Genomic DNA, 19,552 nt, shown 5'->3' with positions numbered 1-19,552 from the left:
CAGTTACTCCTGCTACATTACCGTTTGTTCCAATCAAGCGGTGGGTGAATAATGATTTAGCACTCAAAACGTGTGGTAATTTATGAGTCCATGATTCCAGACTGTCAGGCAAAAGCGGGCTTCACAATCTTAGGAAGTCAGTTTTGCTAGCTAGTCAGTAACAGATTTCACCAGCTGTAACCAGCTAATGTTAGTTAAACAAGAGCAACCCTGTACAAATACCCAGACGTTGTACTGATTTGGAGAAAATCTCCAATGTGCATCGGAGTGTCTACCTCCCCTACCGTATCCCACAATGCAAAGTGCTGAAACGGCACAATCCGTGGTCACAGCAACAATGGTATAAATCGGCAAGTTTAACAATTTAAAGAATACTCAATGGAGGAAATTGAACATACATCTGAATTAAACACTGCACACCGTTACGAGGACAATGCCGCTATATGCTTCGATGGCACGTATTGTTGGAAGGGAGGTGCTGGCAGAATTAGGATAAGTGAATGATGAGTATACAGTGGCCTGTTATGCTACACAATGGACTCCATTCTTCACTTAAAATCACGACCATTGGGACCTCATTTAAGACTGAGTAAAGGTTCATAGTCAGAATCTGAACTTAAAGTCTATTATCATGGTAATAGCCAAACATTAGAGGCCCAGAAATGAGCGCTTTAAAGGCAGCTTTCTTTAAAAAAAAAAAAAAAAAAAAAAAAAAAAAAATGGCATCCCACAGGAATATGCCAAGTGAAAAGAGAAGGAGGCGAGGAAGAGGGTGAAGAAGTGGAAAACCGGATGAGTTTGGAGAGGATTTTCTCTACGACGTTAACCGGGGCTCCGTCTCCCTCCCTGCCTCTGACGGCTGCAGACAATGGGACGTTAAGCACGCTTCTCCCGGTGTCATTGGAAGACTAATGAGATGGCACCGGGCCCGCGAATGGCTCATTGGCCTGATGCACATTACTGTCTGTAAGTGTTTCTTCATCCCGTTATGGCCAGCCATGCAGCAGATCTTCTACCTGTGTGGGATATTTTGATGAATAACAAAACAATGCGCAGCGTGATTGGCCCACTCCAGACCGCCGTTACAGCCAAACGTGAAGGCTCCGGAAGCCGCTCTGTCAAACGTCCAGAGTCGTGTGTTCGACTGGAACCGGTTTGCCGTTTCAGACGCAGCGGTTTAATGAATTGAAGTCACGTTAAAAACTCACCGTCACACGCGAAGCAATTCGTTGAAAGAAAAAGAATGAACGCAGCTACTGATCGATCTTTCCTTCAGCTTTAGATAATCTCTGGACGTGACCGCAGACGGTGTTTGAATGGATAAATATCAGCGAGCGCGGTGCTGCGACTTTCACCTTAAAATGCATCGGATTGTGACACGGCATATATCATAATTAGTAATGTTTGAGCACGTGTGATTTAGTGGATTTCAGCCTAATTTACCACGTGAGTCAGTGCCACATACTGAAATGAAGTGGGGAAAAAAAAAAACGCTCCGTAAAAACTTACAAGTTGCTAATTCCTCTATATTAAACTTAACATGGGTGTTTAAGTTTGATGAAGTTAATGGATAAACGAACATCAAACCATTTGAAGGAGCTCATTCGCGTCTAATCTGCTTTGCCTCATTTCGACCAATGAACTGCCGCTGCAGAAACACGCTGCTTTCTACGACGAGGAGCACAAACACACACACACACACACACACACACACACACACACACACACACACACACACACACACACAGCCATGCTGGTCGTAGTTCAACACAACTCTGTGTTGGCACATTAGAGTTGCTGACGTCTGGAATTGATTGCACCTGAATAGGGCTTCAGTGTTGGGATCTCACATGATTATTCAGCTATTTTGGTGGCTGGAAAAAAAAACTGCTCACTGTTTATCTATTTCTATTAAATCATCTGAAGTCACATCTCCAGTCAGACGCAACACGTGCGTTGTTAACGAGAGGTAAAGGGTCCGACGGGATTGACTGAATATTCATCAATAAGTCAGGAATGAGAATATTTTCTCCTCTATTTTATGACATTCAAGGAAGACTGTGATTCATCTTCGCCTAATAATTAATGTACCGGGCTGGATTCCCAAACGAAAAAAGGAAAAAAAGTAATAAATATATATAAAATCGGACACAGAGCCATACATTATCCATGACACTCAAAAAAAACGGGTGAGGCCCCGGCCCCCGGAGGCTCGTCTCCGGGCTAGATATGCTCTTGGCGTGGAAAAGAGGCCAATGAGAGAGCAGAGTGAAGCGGGGGAAAAAAAAATGAGAACACAGCATCGGGTGGTATTTGGGCACGGGATGCCCGGTCAGACTTCAGGGAGGTAATTAATTAGCAACAACAACAAAAAAATGTCCAAGCTGAGACCTCCAGCGGCACCCTATGCTTCCTCAGATCTCTGTCCAGGAAGAGGGAGGCTGGGCTGGGCTTATGTGGAGCGAGGAGACATCCAGAGAGAATCATCCTGGAGGTATCAAGAACGCTTCCAGGTCTGAAGAGGGTCTCCATCTTTATACTGTAACCCGATTTGATATCTGAATATAACACATGATCAATATTGGTCTGGAAATATGAGTTAATGGTATATACTTTTAATTTGAGTTCAGCATAATTTAGATTTAAGTTACGCTCGTGGAATGATGTCGTCCTACTCTGTGGATCAGCTGTGAAACTCTACGACTGTAAATAAAGTAATTATCCAAAGAGAGGGATTGACTTTCTGAGCACAGTTCTGTTAACATAACAACGAATGGGTGTCATTACATGGTCATCTGTGAAATTGCACGCCTTCCCTCCACAAAGGAAATCAATAACTGCTCAAGCATGACTCTGCATGATGTAATAATGAGATTACAGACTACAAGGACGGGGATGTCGACTTTTGGAACAAGCTCAACGGTAACTTAACTCTTACGTGGACACGTTCTAAAAAATATGAATATTAAGCATAGTGTCGCTCCTCTCCAGTGTCCTGAAGTGGCAGCGCTGACATCGTTCGGCCCTTTTAAAATGCTCTCGTCACAGACGAAATGCAGAGTAAGTAGCAGAGAGGGAGCCTGATGAGGTCTATCCGACACAGAAGGGGGACAGAGGACGCTCACCGATGAAGCCTTAGCCTGCGATTAGACGTGCAAAACAACAAATATCTGCTCCGTCTCACGATGCACAACGAGGACCTGACGGCTGTGCACCTCCTGACCCGGACGCTCAAAACACACATTTAATGGAAGGTTCGGGCAATTTGCATCGATAAAAGATCACAAATAAGTGAGAGCAGTAAGCAAAAACAAATAGCAGCGTCGTGTATGATTTGGGCGAAACAGTGAATACATGGTGCTCTTTGCGTAATAGGAACAAAATGGATCGTTTTTTAAAACAAGTTTGAGCCAAATGGCTGGAAGAGTCCCGACAGAGGATTTCTCTTCATAATCATGAGACAAACCCGGCCGCGTCCCGCCTCCAGCCTCACAGAGGCATCCACTAACGGCAACGCAAGACCGGGAGCCCCACGGCCGATCAGGATAAACACAGCAGTCCTCTAGCATCACGCATGCATTGTATGCTGAGGAGGACACGGCGCGGTAAGAGGGGCCGCTGTACGGCTGTTTTATTAGCTCCCTCAAACTCAATTTCCATTTAATTTGAGAGCTGGCTCCCCGAGTCTGCGCCTGGCAGCTAAAGGTATAAATCTGGCCTTATCTGGCCCCGGCATGCACAGTTCATATCCACACACCCAGCGCCAACAACAGATCTATAATTCATGGCCAAGCACACCCACGTTATTGGCTGCCCATGTATTAGAAAATACAACACAGGAAAGAGAATCCAATGTAGTGTCATCCAAACAGTTCAGAAGGCGAGAGGGTATGTTTTCTGCCCCTCTGGGACGAACCATGTGACACAAACTTCTCTGTAGTGCCGTTACACATAAAAAGACAAGGATGTAGCGCACGGAACTTTTTACATCTGTATTCAGCCGGGTGGCTTCTTGAGTCGTTATCGCCAAGGTGAGGGCTAACATCACTGTGACCCCTCACAGGTGAACGAGTGCCGGGGTTGACAGATCCAATTAGGCTAATTGGATGCGACAGGTCAGGGCATATGAGCTGTAGAATGAAGTCGAATAAACAGAGGGGATGGTGGTAAATTACCTTGAGGAATAGCTCTGGAAGGAACATATCAGGCAACTGTTTCTATGAAATTCTATTTTGGAAAAAAGAAATATATATATATATATATATATATATATATATATCTGCTGCTTCAACAGTGGCTTGCCTTGTGAAAAGTTGGCTACTTTTGATGAGTTCTGCTAAAAGCTCCGTCCGAGGATCATTATCCAATCATGCTCACCAGCTCGCCTCTGCCTGGCTCGTATTGCTTGGCTTCAAAACTTCAAAACTGCCAACATCAATAGTACAAAAAAAAAAAAAAAAAAAAAAGTACCAACAAAGTTTGAAACTTTTGTCAAAGGACTGACCGACTCATCAGTCATGAGCACATTCAGTGTTTCATTCTTCAGAGTAGAGATGTCAAAGTAGAGGACATCAAAATCTCCAGAAATTAGGGACGATAAAGACTCGGGCAAAGAATAAAAGGCACTTAAACCGGGGAGGCGACGGGCGGCATGTCAGCCGGTGTCTCCCGGTTCAGGGATGTGGTGGGGGGGGGCGGGGCGGGGGGTTGCTGGAGGGGAATTTGGGCGGCTCCTCGCCGGGTCGTGTGAAAGTGAGAGGGTGAAATGTAGGGCAGAAGGATTGAGGGCCGGTCCCTCCGGCGTGCTCTTTTTTTAATGAGCATCACCGCGCGAGCAGAAAGAAGAAGAGGAGGAGGAGGAGGAGGAGGAGGAGGAGGAGGAGGAGGAGGAGGAAGGCTTCAGCGCGGCATCACGGTCAGCCGCGACAGGCCCACCGAGGGCACGCTGCAGCTGGGAACAGAGCAGGGAGATGAGAGAGACATCAGACGCTAGGTAATTAGGACCACCTCTGAGGAAAGAGGTGGAGGAGGATACCGCAGCTAAACACCTCATCATCTCTCCTTCTTTTCTCCCCACCTCGATTCCTCGGGGGTCGTGCTTGTTTTCGCCTTGATATCTCTGTTAATGAATGAGCGCTGCGTCTATCGCCCAGAGGGGACCGATGTTTGTGTCTGAGGAGGGAGGCAGGGAGGGGGGGGAGGGAGGGAGGGAGGGAGGGTTGGGGCCCACGCCGCATTTTGTTTGTGTTGTTCTGGAGCAGCTGGAGGCAATGGCGGGGAACACAATAACAGTTCTGTATGCAGTGAGTGAATGCATAAGCACCTACTCATCACAAAATCACAGGCATACACACAACTGTGGAGGAACACCTGCTGTGATGCGTACGGCCATACTGTACCAGATAACTCATCATCAATACCACACGGCAGGTTGCGTGAGTGGGAAGAGCGCTTCAGACGACTCGAGGATGTGGAATAAAACCACGAGTGCAGATGAAGAACAGCCTCACGCAAGACTACATAATAGGTTTTAATGAAAGTAATTATCAAGAGGATGAGGTGTTTACCAGACACCACATTAAAACACAGGGTTTGTTCCGCTCTCTTCATTTATCTGCATAATGCCACTTCCTGTATGAAGTATCCAGGTATATTTACTCAAGTAGTGAATGTTGAGGTACTAGTACTTTCTTTCCCTTTACTGCAGAAGCTTTTTTACTACATTTCAGAGGTAAATATTGTACTTTTAATCCACTTAATTGATAACTTTAGTGACTAGTTTCTTTGCAGATACATATTATTAACACATATAAGTATGATCAACAAATAGATTATGCTATATTATAGATTAAGATACAACTATATCGATGCCCAGCATGTAGAGTATATAAAGTAGTGATTAGCTCCGCCTCTACCAGCTTCAACATCAAAGTGTTGTCGCCATCAATTATACTTATGTACCATTTAAGATAATTCTACACCTTTACTCAAATTAAAATATGAGTACATGACTTTTACACCGTGGTATTGTTACTTTCACTTAAGCGCGAGATCTGAGTACTTCTCCCACAATAAACATGTTATTATGAAGGCAGTGGAAGGAAATTACTCCATTTATAGACGGACGTTACCTCCTATTGACCACGGACTTTAAGTAACCGGAGTTAAATAAAACCGGAGTTGCGGCCTGTGCTGTCCCAGAGAAACACTAGGAAACGGAGAGCAGCTGTGCTTTGGGGTCTGGGTACAGGACCGACTCCCACCTCTGTGGAAAGAGAGCAGCGACTGTATGCCAGGGAGTGAAGGTGAATATTATGAGTATCTACTGCACAGAAATAGTGACCGAAATAGCACATAACTAGCTATTTTTATACCTTAAACAAATCCATATAGAGCGCGCACACACTGCTGCTGCCGCCGCCTGATCATCGCACCACAAATATGATCTGATGTGATATGATGAAGGTGTAGCTGTGGTTAAAATGAACACGCTAAGAGGAGATGTGTTCAATGTTGCCCAAAGTAGACCTCAAAAACAAACAGCCTTTGTTAAATGTGATACGTTACAATGTTAAATAAACCCTTCATTTATTGGGAATAAATATATGTTGCAAGGTCTGCTTGTTCCCCCCCCCCCCCCCCCCCAACAATGATGGCGGAGGTAGCTATAGTGAGAGAACCTTGTCTGGTTCTTCCCATCTCTGTACATTAATCTGGAGTGACACGTCACGACTCCTCTCCTATCTGCTGTCCTCTCAGCACCACGCTGATGCTGCTGTGATAGCAGAGACTGTGTATTAAGTTTAATAACGGGTGGAACAGCGTGCAGCTAAAGACGGCGCCGGTGTTCCGTTCTAACGAAGTGGCCGTGTTAACTGGTGACTCTGTGCCGGGTTGCTCGTCGTGACGGCGGCTTTTTAAACACATCCGTGTCTTTTACCTATACGCCATTTAAGGAAGTCACTATATCAAATCGCAGGCCTCCGAATTTAATCAAAATTGTATCGCGGCAGACAGCCAAATATCGCATAGTTGCCAAAAGAATCAATAAGACTTGTGATTTACACCCCTACTGTCTATAGATAGATGTGAGATACAGGTGTGTGATAGATGCTTGTGTGTGTGTGTGTGTGTGTGTGTGTGTGTGTGTTGTACATTTATAGGTCACCCACAACATCAGTCCCCATCATGCGTCTGGTGCCCCTGTATAGTTCATTTTCACTCGCAGGTTGAACAAAGCTACATTGTTGAACGGATGAATTTTGTAATAAATCAAAGTTAGCCAACTTCAGATAAGGGCTGCACGTAATGACTATATGGATTAGCGATTAGTCTGTTCATTAATAATCGATTATTAATTGGATAAAAAGAAGAAAAAAAAAGGCAACGTTTGTTCCTTGCCATCTTGCATAATGATATTTTATTACAATTAAAAGAAATGAATTAATTAGATGGACGATGGGAATGCAGCCAGGCACCGAGACAAAAGGAACATGTTTGATGAAACATCTTTGTGTTGTTAAGAAATAAAGGGTTCACATCAACACTGTCTCTGAGTGAAATATTCCCAAAAACTTTGTGATCGTTTTGACGGACAAACTCACGATTACGGCTTGATTGAAAGCCCAACGTAGCGGACATGAACACATTCTGTTTTCTTGTGACGGATTAATGAAGCCAGGAGCTTTACAACAGCTTCACCGGGAGCCCGCCTACATTGATCCATCACAAACCGGAGAGAAAACACAGGGGAGGTGCTTCTGTCTGTTAAGTTTGTTTTTTTAAATTAGTAAGCTTACTTAAAGTATCTGCCGCTGTCATTTTTCAAACGCTTACTCCAGAGACGAAGGACGACGAAGGCGCCGCATTGGCTTTAGAGCAGAATGGCGGCGTTGCGTAGGAACGGATGCATTGCATTTACGCCTTCCTAAGATCCAAACACAATGTGAGCCAGACGACCACCAGAGGAAGTCAGCCCACAGACTGGATATGAGAAGTGGACGTAGTCATCGGTTTGGGGACTGCCGCTTTGAAGACTCAAGTTCGTCAATTTTGCCGACGCCATTTTGGATTACGGCCGTCGCCATGTTGGATTTTTTTGCAACCAATGACCTGAAATTAGCACATTTGGAATGCAGAGGAGTGATTTAGAGACGTCGTATACGGCTCTTGTAGCGGCAGCGACCTGTCAATCACAGTAAGCCCCGCCCTAAAGCATCCCCTGCTTTATGGTCTGTTTGACTCTAAATGGAGCATAATGTACTAAATGAACATCATGCTGTATTGAAGAAGACTGTAAACTAGAGATTGAGACCATAAACTCATGTTTACAATGTTTACTGAGGGAATAAATACATTTTCTCATAGATTTCCATACAATCCGACTAGAACAGTCGCCCCCTGCTGTTCAGTAGAGAGAATGCAAGTTGTAAGACACTTCCACGTTGGCGCCTGGGTCAGACAGATGTGATCACGTTCCAGACGTATTTACTTATCCGGATAACATGTCCGGATACAGATCGCATGTTGGGTGTAAATAGAGAAGACATACTGGTTTGGTGAGAGATGTAGAAATCCGCGAACCATTCGAGTACACATACACCAGTCTCCTCTATTTATTCAGCTCACCGAGCCCTCCATCCAGCTGTCCAGATGTTCCATGTACCTCCTGAAATATTCACACCTGGCCTGCTCCTGCTTGGAACCAGCCAGTCCCCTTCCACAGATGTGTCCTGTCAATCTGGATAAAAAGGAACATGGCCAGTTAATCAACACGCTGCTGCGCTGTGGACTCCCTTACAGAAACACTATTTTTGGCGGTATCCTATTTTTCACGACCCATCTTCGCCTCGGCATCGGGATGCGGCTCGACGAAATCTGTCCAGTCAGCGTTGAGCGTCCACAACACCTGAGTGCGTAATGGCATCGTAAAATGTGTTTATAGGCTTAATGGTTGTGGAGATCATTAGAAATGTGAAAGTTGTTATACTGTTAAGCAGATTGTGCTATAAACACTGCAGTGTTGGAGTCAAGGGGAAAAGAACGGGAGGGTTTGAAGAGCGCCCGTGGGGACAATAATACGCCGTACAGTATATCATTATACTGTTGTTGGCTAAGCACTGTAAACAGTGTGATTCATATCTCATGTTCTGAACGTTGCTTTAATGGATATTGGACTATAAGCAGACAGGGAAATGAGAGTTTAAAGTGAGTGATTACGTTAGATTTATTGGCAGGTCGGTTATCTGGAGATGATGGGATCACCTTTTTAATCACCGGACTCTCAGGATATCACAGGGTTCCTTCAAATCACGAAGGACGGGAAGATGAAACGATGGCTATCTCACTCCTCAGAAACAGCTGAAGAGGTGCGTTCAGTCCATCGTCCCCGGTAAACGGGTGTTCACCAGCTCCAGGGAGCTCGTTCGGGTCTTACTTGACCTTTTTCGGTCTGACGAGAAACGGCCAACTGTGTGCACATACAAATATACGCAAGAACCACAGGTGGCCCAAGTGTCTCCTTCAACCATTTGAGAGGGTTTGAAGCTCAAGCGGAGCACTACAGTATGAGAGGGGGGGGGCGGGGGGCGGGGGGAGAAACAATGACCATATGTCAAGCTTGGCGCAGCCGCAGGGGGATCGATCGGTGAATATTTCATTAGAGCTTGAGCTAAATTCTTTTGAAATGAAAACATACATATTTCCCTGAAGGTGGGGCCCAACCATATGTGCATGTTTATTAATATAGCAGCCGTCCTCTTTGGACATAAGGTGATCTATATAGGTAATCAGTTGTTTTTCTGATTCCACTACCTGCTGTTACTTGTGGCGGACTAAAGGTAAGCTCTTTTTTTTTTTTTCCTTTCTGCACTACTGTGAGATCATTTTCTATAATATAACTAACATGGCCTCTTTAGTTCTCGTCAAACGGCAAAGAGAAATTAATCCGCAAGATTATATTCCAGAAGTTTGGAGGCAAAGTTACTACTTGCCGGGATAGCCGATGGATAATGTTGTCTGGCAAGCTAACTGCTAACATGCGAGGTAGTATTGATCGGTTATTCCATTCCTCTCCGGTGGAGCGGTTCATATTCAGACAGAGGAGGGATGAATCAAAGAGGACGGTGAAACACGGCCGACCGTAAAACGCTACGAGACGTGCCGAAGAAGTGGCAGACGCCGAGTTGTTGTTGATACCGACGTCGTGGCAAGGAGGGGTTTATTGCAGGTTCGTCACGGCACGTTTTAAACTCATGTGATTAAGGACGATTAACACCGGGGCTGCTGAGGCTCACATATTGGCCTCGAGACTCGCGCATTTCACACTTTGCACGGCAAGTTTTCGCGCCACATGTACATTTTCTCACGCAGCGAAAAACAAATTCAGAACTGATCAAATATTAGAGGGTATTTATCTCCACCAGGATGTAATCAGATTGGTTGTGTGTGTGTGTGTGCATCTCTGTGTCTGTCCGTGGCAGATCTCGCATAAAGCTGCTCCAAACATGCATAGCACGTCTGGGTGCTCGTTAGCGGCTGCATGCTAAAGGACTGCACGATATTGCCGATGATTGACTGCCGACTCTTCTCTCGCTAAACCCGTCCCTGGCCGGTAGTGGCCGCAAATGATCACACAGCTGACAGCTGCTCTGCAGGGTTTTCAAAATTGCATACTAAAGTAGGCTACTGCTGCATAATGCATACTCGTTGTGACATGCCAACGGGTATGCACGATGCACGAGAGACTTCCTTCCAGGGCCGCATTGCCCGGCCCCATTATGAATGAAATGAGTAGTATGGTAAGTATGAACACAGCCACAGTGAGGGAACACCACTTTTATTGTTCTGGACCTATCAGCTAACTGCTAATGGAACGACCAGTACACACACACACAGCTGAGTGAGTCACTGGCACTAACAGCTAACGGGACTATCCACTCCTGACCGGGGGGGAAGGGGGGGTAAATGTGCCCCCTGCTGTACGCAGGTAATGTCACGGAAAGTCTACTTTAAAAGATGCACAGATACCAAATCTCCCACAATACTGAACTGAAAACGTGATTATTACGTTACAGTCCTGCTAGAACAACAACTCAAAGGTGTAATAAGAGGAGACGGGGGGGGCAAGAGGGCAATAAACCCAATCAAAGCTCTTTATCTTTGTTTTTTCCTTCTCATGTCTCTACCTGTCTCGCCTGTTGTCTCCTTTTCTGAACCTTTATCTGAACATCTGTCTCTCAGCTCTGCATTACCTTTCTTCCTCCTCCTCCTCCTCTTCTTCCTCTTCTGTCATTATCTGCCCTCCTTTTGCTTCGCTTCCACTCTTCCGCTCTCTCTACAAACCGTTGTCCTGCCTCTTCATGTTCCCTCCTCTCCTTGTCTCGCACTCTATCTTTTCCCACACAGAAGTACAACTCCATCCGTCTGCATTAAGGGCTGTGTAATTGGATGTTGTAAAAACACAGGCTGAGCTTTAAAGAATCTACAATGCTACTCTGCTCCTACGCTGCAATCATTTACAGTATTAATCTAATGCTGTGATATGGATTATTATTTTTTTTTATTTGATCGAGGACGACAGGGTTTTATTTCAGAGGTGATACATCGTCGTGTTTACATTTTAAAAGGACCAGTGTGTGGAAGTTAGTGGCAGTACGAGTCAAATCCGGGTCGAACGAAAGGCACCTCCAGCTCTCCGGTTTAACTAAAGCGCCCGAACATCTAGTTTGGACTCCGTCATGGCAGAGAGGACGACACGCGTGGAGGTATTACAGCTACCGAGCAGCAAGAACGGGGCGTGTGCATTAAGCTCGTTAAGCCCGAGCGTATATATATATATATGTATGTATGTATATATTATTTATTTTTTTCAAGCACGTACAGAGCAGTGACCTCTTCCTCTCCGACCTCGCTCCGCACGGTGAGCAGATGAGTCTATTTGACATTCAGGCCCACTTAAGATGAATTATACATTATACAAAGCATACAAAAAAAAAAAACCTGAATAATAATGTGGCATTATTGCGTTCCTATGACATTGTTCATGGATGGTTCATGTCTTTCAATATATTCTCCTTGTACTGACGGAATATATCCCGCCAGTGTTCTCACTTCCTTCTTTCTTTCTCTTCTTGAAAATGAATGAAACTCTCTATCTTAACATAAATCTTTCATTTCCTTATATTCCGTCTGATTTTTTTGCACATTCCCGTATTATGATCTGGATATGATGCCCTCCAAGATGCTCCACACCGTCCCACCCAAGGCGAACGTTTACTACCAGAAAGACACAAAAAGCCCTACTGACATTATTAGAAATTGATTAAATTCATATTAATATGTATTTACAGCAGCCGTATCGATACATCAAAACTAAGAAAGAAACTGTGTGTAGCATCTGAATCACACACACACACACACACACACACACACACACACACACACATTACTCAGCTCAGTGGCAGAGAGAAGCAGGCCTTTGCTATTGACACCAGCTTCCCCAAAACTAAAACCTCCTGGTTTACCTGAATGCAACTCAACATATCCAGCACATTTCTCGCATTAAAAAAAAAAAATAGCAGACTTCCCGTTTTTGACTGAAGAGGCAGATGATACATCTGTAATGAGTCTGGCCGGACTGAAGCCATTAGTGTAAATGTACGTACAGTAATGCTGAAATAACCACGTCAGCCATTGTTGTTCGCCTTAATGGTTTTTACCCAGCCTGTATTACTTTCTTTGTCCGCTGGCCACGCCCTAATATTTGACACTGTGCCATTATTTAAAAAAAACAACAACTGGCTTTTATATAAGAATTTATGGAATGTATTTTTCTATACTCGCGTTCTTTAGCATGTAAACACACAGAGAAATGCAGAGCCAGTCAAATGGGTCCGCCTGTGTTGAGTGAAAAAAAAAAAAAAAAAACATCATCTGTTTTGCACATCACAGGGGCTTAAGCTGTTTATTTGTAAGTCAGTTTGCAGAGATAGCAGTGTGTGTGTGTGTGTGTGTGTGTGTGTGTGTGTGTGTGTGTGTGTGTGTGTGTGTGTGTGTGTGTGTGTGTGTGTCTGTGTGTGTGTGTGTCTCTCCGCTGACGGGTGGGAGGAAAGCAGTTTTAATCACTACTAACCCTCACACCCTGCTGACAGCGTCAGAGAGGAGCAGTCTCACCCCCTCCCTATGATCAGCCTCATCAGCTGTCTGCTTTAGCCCTCCATTCATCTCTTTCATTATTTATTTACCTCCACTTTGTACATACATATTCCCCAGGCAGCGCCTCCTTTGAGCGTTTAAGCAGGGCCCCCTGCAAAAGTGCCTCGGCAGAGGAACTTTGTATTTCACATGAAAACTCAAAGTTGGCTTTGAGTTTAACTATGACATGTGCTTTTTTTTCTCCCCCCCCCCCCCCCCCCCCCCCCCCCCCCTCCCCGTTTGACAGATATTTCTCTAAAGGGATGGAGCAGCCTCATTGATAGTAATGCGCGGCGTTGGCTTGATTGATTTCATCCTGACATATCTCCAAGCCTAAAAACAGACAGCTCATTTATAAAAAATAATCACACTAATGGTAGGCCAATTAGAGGCACAGGATGACGGCGGATTTGTTCGTGCTGGTATTGATTTTGTACGCACCAAATCAAATTAACACAGTCGATGGAGAGCGTCGCTCTCGTCTTCCGCTTGTAAAGCAGCAACAGATCGAGCCGGTCTTTGGAAATCTTGTGAAAACTTTTTTTTTTTTTTTTTTTTTTTCACGTCTCTTTGAATGTTCCCGTGTCCAACGGCAGCAGAGTGTGTTAGAGTCATTAGGTGAGGTCATAGACCCTCAAAGTGAGCCGCTGGACCACGTCATGTGACACCGCCTCTGGGCGGGAAACCAAAGAGTCCCTCCAGACGTGAGTGACAGAGAGAGGAAAGGTCGCTTTCTTGAGATAAAACACTCTGCGAAGGTAAATCGTGAAGCAACAGTAAACGGTTTTCTACCGTTTAAATGACTGAAGTTTGATTCCCGGGTATTTTACTATAAATGTGTAAAGCTGCTTGTCTTTAAATGTTTTTAAAATGTATGTTCTCTTTGTGTTTCTTATTCCTTTAGCATGTAACTATAAGGTGTTAATAATCACAACACTGTTGACAGTAACCGAGTCCCTCCTCTGCTTCCTCTGTGAGTGGACCTGCATGGGAAGGCATCAGGGAAAGTGTATTGTTATTGTATATGGTGCCGTATCGTACATCCAGGTGCAGGAAAATGACCCCAGACCAACAACGACTTTAAATTAAATTCCCTCGCGGGGAAAATATATGAAGGCTTCTGGATATTAAGGTCAGAATGGGTTTTGAGCCGTCGCATTGTCCACGAAAAACACATCGCGTTGAGAGATTTCATTCTTTGTTCTAAAAATATCAGCTAACGTAAACAAAGGCAGATTAGGAACAAGGATGTGCATCAAACCAAAAAAAAACATGGCTTTTGCCATTAGAAATCCCAGCAGTGGAATAGTAACGCTGACGATTTCATCACATTACGCAACGGCTCTTATCTGCATTGCAAGGCTACTGAGACCGGGACAAGTTTCACCCCACGATTAGTCTCGCAAGGCCGGATTTACATCTGAGACATGATCTGAGGGGGGGGGACCGGCTGCATCAACGTGTTGTGTAAAAAAAAATATATATATATATATCGAGGCAGACAGATCAACCGTTATGTGGAAGAATCTCACTGAGGAAGTCTAAATGAGAAAGGTGGAAACAGGAACGCTTGGACTCTTACAACCACGACTAGATGAGAGCCGGTAGCACCACTGCAGAGGCTGAAGAGAGACAACGCATGGACCTCTTATCCACATGATCAGTGAGGTCCTGAGTGGACAGTGGAGCTGGAACATCATCCGAGACCAGCTGCAGATGTGTTGGACTTCATCCAACGAAACAACCAAAGCGGCAGGTAAGACCACGGATACTAACGTGTGAAAACATGTTGGCATTAAATACTTTAAGCTGCTTAGAGCTAGTGTTAGGGAGGTAAATGTGACGTAGTTTTATATTGCTGTGAAAACCTCTCCTTCAAACAACTGCATGTATTCAAGTTTTTCACCAAAACCCTCCAGGACCACAGACCAGGGGTAAAGAAGAAGGTAAGCGTGGAGAGACGGGTCAACACACAGCTGTTGACCTTTGACCTTTTTAAATAAACTCCAGGTTGTTAACGCAATCAATTAAACGTCAGGTGTGTCAATACTTGGAATCATTCCTCTGGGTTGCGAAAACCAGCGGGTTCACGTTACAACTATACATGTTGGATCGTTAAGCTCGGAGTACGTTCAGGTCCAAAAGAACTCGACCACAGATGCACCGCCGCAGAATCAAAAAGCGGAATCACAGCGTAGAGCGGCGGACCACGCACCGGATCGATGCACAGGGTTTCAGAGGAGCCTCTTCGAAATCTGCAACGTGAGGAAGTCGGTGTAACCACTGCGCAGAGGTTGGGGGCAGCGTAAGCGAGGCACTCTTGATAGTTCCGATCAAACGGCGCGCAGCTATGATTGATAGCTCCCCCCCCCCCCCCCCCCCACCGTGTGGATGCTGAACGTATCTTTAAAATGTTTACCGGACAGCGTCTGCGCTAAAGCTTGATTCATGTGTTCATGGTTACGTTCAGACCACTGAAGGCACTTTGTTAAAGGAGCAGTTGGACACTTTCAGACGTGTGTCTATGTGCTCTCTACCTCTCTCATATGCTACACGCTAATACATACTCTTTTATCTAAGCTAACCGGCTGCTGGCTGCGCCCTTATATGTACTGGACAGGTGTGAGGTATTACTATTTGTATCATATCTTCTCATCTTACTCTGGGCAAGAAAACCAATAAATATAATTCCCAAAAACGTCACAACCGTCGCCGCGCTTTTAATAGGTTGACGCTCTCTGTATATCCTGTTCATTCTGCCTTTGAATGCGTACGTTTTCTATATTTAACCATCGTCTTTCCCTAAAGTGCTTCAGTAGCCTACATTTGACCCCTTAAAAGGACCCAGAATCTGAGCCCACGGGTCTCAAAGTTCTGCTTTTGAGCACCCGTTGGAACATCTCCTCGATTCCCCCTCAGCCTCTGCGCTACAACAGCCTTTAATTCGCCTTCGAAACATCTTCGTTAAACCGATTTAACAGCATATTTAAGTAATTTGTAGATAAGTGATGTAATGTCCCAATTACATTAATACTCGCAAGGAGAACGCCACTAAATACGTTTCTGCCTCGACGCACATTTGTTAGTGTGCATTTGTCATGTAATCAGAATTTGTATGCCGCGTAATTCAATGTGTCACTGCAGAACAGAGGATGTGATGAGCGGATGAACAGCAGTGTTGTGACTGCAGGGAGCGCCGTGGAAGGCGCAATGCATCACACAGGCCGACTCTCTTGATAGAATCCCAACACGCCTGACAAATAATCTCCCTCGGTGCTGTTTACAGAACGCCTAACAAGTGTTACATTTGCACACCGCTAATCGGGGGGTGGGGGGGGGGGGGGGGGGGGGGGACTGTGAAACCAACGGCATTGTGCGCGTGCGACGCAGTAATCCATTATGGAACGCCGTCATTGTTGTACAGCGGCAATCTCATTACCTCTATTCAACGTTTTTTAAGTGCGTCGAAGATGAAGAGCGACACCGCCGCACAATCGCAAAAGCGTCGCAAATACGCAACGCGCCGGGGCTGAACAGTAACACTGCACCGCATGCATTTTTTTTAAGCTCGTTTCTACCATATTTCTCTGATGTATGAATAATGCGGCAATAACACAAAACGTCGTCACGGCGTTTCATATTCATAACAACAATGTATGTAAGCACCTTTAGATATCTACATTTACACCATCTCAAGGTTTTCTCTCTCTCTCTCTCTCTCTCTCTCTCTCTCTCTCTCTCTCTCTCTCTCTCTCTCCAAACAGCAAATAAAATGTGTTCACTGGATGTTTCATCATGTCTCTGTCCGAGATGTTATTGAGATATTACAGTGCAGGCGATGAGTCAGGAAGCACTATGACAGTGGCCCAAGTGGAATCCAGGGGAGATGTATTATTATGATATTTTCTTGGAGGAATCTGGAATTGAATTCTGATTCAGTGGAATATGATTATTTTCTTCTTTTTTTTTTTTGTTGTAGGCGAGGTTATGCTATCCCTTGATAGACGATACACAGGCAGCAGTCACGCTACGCGGAGCACCGCAGTAGATACACTGAGTGCAGAGCCGGCCGTGCGCGACACCGGCAGGCTGCATACAGATGAGCTGTGGAGGAACGGGATCACCGGGGCATAAACACCACAACAAAGGGTGTAATGGAGGGTTTACCACCCGGACTCTGGTAATCCACTGTGTTATCTGTGAAGTAGAAGTTTACCAACTTGTTCAAAGGGCCAGAGATGTTTATAATAAGAGTTTATTGCATGTATTATATAGAATCTGGGAAGAAAGTTACACAGATTTGAAGTTTGGTTTCAAACTTTACCATCGCTGATTTTTCTTTTTGTGTGAAGCGTCTCACTTTTGTGTATCGGTGTGTCGTATGTTGTAAGCGAGCGTCTCAGCGTTCTTCTTAGAGGGCATCTTGGTCTCACTATAAAAAAAAAAAAGAAAAGCACAAAAGAAGAGAAAAGGGCAACGTGACCCCGAGCTCTGAGAGCTGGAAATGGAAGTTAAATGATTTTCCTTCAAAATAAAAGTGAAAAGAAAAATGTCACTTTAAAAAAAAAAAGAAAAAAAAAAGGGAGAGAGCATCACCAGGATACAAGACCATCAAATACACTTTGTGAAGCCTCTTTTGTGAAATGTACAATCATTCCAAAAATCCTATTGTATTGTGCTCAATGGATTTCTAAATAGACGAGTGCAGTCTGGGCAGGTAATTTTAAGGATGAAAAAAAAAAAAAAAAAAAAAAAAGAAATGTCTGGTTCCAACGTTTGGATCCATTCTGCGTTAGCGGTAGCACCGTGGGATCCCCCATCAGTCCTCCAGGAGCAGATCCAGCTCTGATGAATGACTCCATCACATTGAGATAGCACCGAATCACTCCACGCTTCCTTTCTCCTCACACACGTCACCTCATCTCCTTTACTTCTTTATCCCTTTTACGCACACAGACCACTCTGTGTTCTTCAAAAAAATAAAATAACGCAGTAAGCTACAGTTGTGATAAATCCTGCTATAAACTAAGCTTCCATGTTGGTAATAACGGGGTCCGCTATAGGTCACAGAGGCCTAAAGAGGAGTGGTTGGTGGAGGATTTCATCAGGTTAAAAGGTGCCATTTGCACACCTGTACAGTACATTCACTCTGCGGGGCTGCGGGTGATGAATCCACGCTCTGTATCCCGGGAGGTCATTCACATGACATAAAGAGCGATTAGGGGCCTTGTCCCCAATCTATCAGGGGACAATCGCTGTATTTCATCATCACATCTACCCCCACCCACCACCCCCTTTTTTCCCCCCCTCACTCCCTCCCCCATGGAAAAACCACTCATCAGAAACGCTGCCATTTAAGTAGTGTGCTCATGGACAAGGTCACAGCGCATCGGTACGTATGTACACTTTGTGTGTATTTTTATCTGCCGGTGTGTGTGTGTATATATATATATATATATATATATATACGCCAAGAGACGAGGAGCGGCCCCGGCCATCTTTCTCGTCCCGGAGGAGTCATCGATCAGAACTGGATCTGACCCTGGAGGACGGATGCGGTCCTGCGGTGCCCGCACTCACCCTGGAAGGATCCGAGCCTCTGCTGCTGCTGGGCTCCGGGAGCGGGGGGGGAGGGGTCGGACTCATTAGGCATATACTGTAAAGGCTGACAGCCGTGGGACTCAGGGGACCCCGTGGTTTTGTCCTCAAGTCTTGAACGGGCATCAGTCTTCGGGACTGCCTTTGTATCCGGTGGCACCTCCTGACTGTTTGAGTGACTTCACCGAGGATTTTGTAAGATCTCAGAACTTTTGAGAACATGTGAGAATTCTGAAATCATGATTGTGAGGCAGAATGATTTTGCATGGAAAAAAGACTGGGTCCCACACACACACTCACACATCATTCATGTATGCATGTATACACACACACACACACACACACACCCATATGGCAAGACTCTGTAGAGAAGCGTCTCATACATAATCACACATACGCCTTACCTTTCAAATGTTTTAAGATAATTCAAGTTCAAGGGAAGGCCGGCAAACTTATTACATGTCCAGACTGACTGGGCTTTTTTTTTCTCTCCCTCATTTCTTACCATTTCAATTTTTTGTCCAGATGTAATTCAGGCAGCGCAGTAGTTCCATGTCGAATGACCTGTGACGGCTGAAGATAAGCTGGAAAAAAAAAAAGGGAGGTGGCTTCAGCAGCTCGCCGCCAGAGAGAACGGAAGAAGGACTGCAACTGAACGTCACACGCAGCACACGTCACTGAGGGAGAAAACGAATAAATGTGACCCCATTTTAGGTAAACAAATATTGATTACGCAAGTTATCGTAAAAGTGATTCGACT

General features: G+C 45.0%; 1 protein-coding gene across 1 annotated transcript in view; it reads left to right on the top strand.

Moving 5' to 3' along the window:
• The window catches only part of LOC137886916 (cadherin-4-like), a 61,866-nt gene that overhangs the window by 30,210 nt on the left and 12,104 nt on the right, over positions 1 to 19,552 (top strand). Inside the window, 1 exon segment of the mRNA XM_068729611.1 lies at positions 4,839 to 4,915. Coding sequence (XP_068585712.1) covers positions 4,839 to 4,915 — 77 coding nt within the window.

This window comes from Cebidichthys violaceus, unplaced genomic scaffold (assembly GCF_023349555.1).
Source record: "Cebidichthys violaceus isolate CVI_PGR_0920_01 unplaced genomic scaffold, fCebVio1.0.p SCAF_47, whole genome shotgun sequence".
Taxonomy (NCBI): domain Eukaryota; kingdom Metazoa; phylum Chordata; class Actinopteri; order Perciformes; family Stichaeidae; genus Cebidichthys; species Cebidichthys violaceus.
Note: the sequence above shows the minus strand (reverse complement) of the source record. Positions and strands in the feature narration are given on the sequence as shown.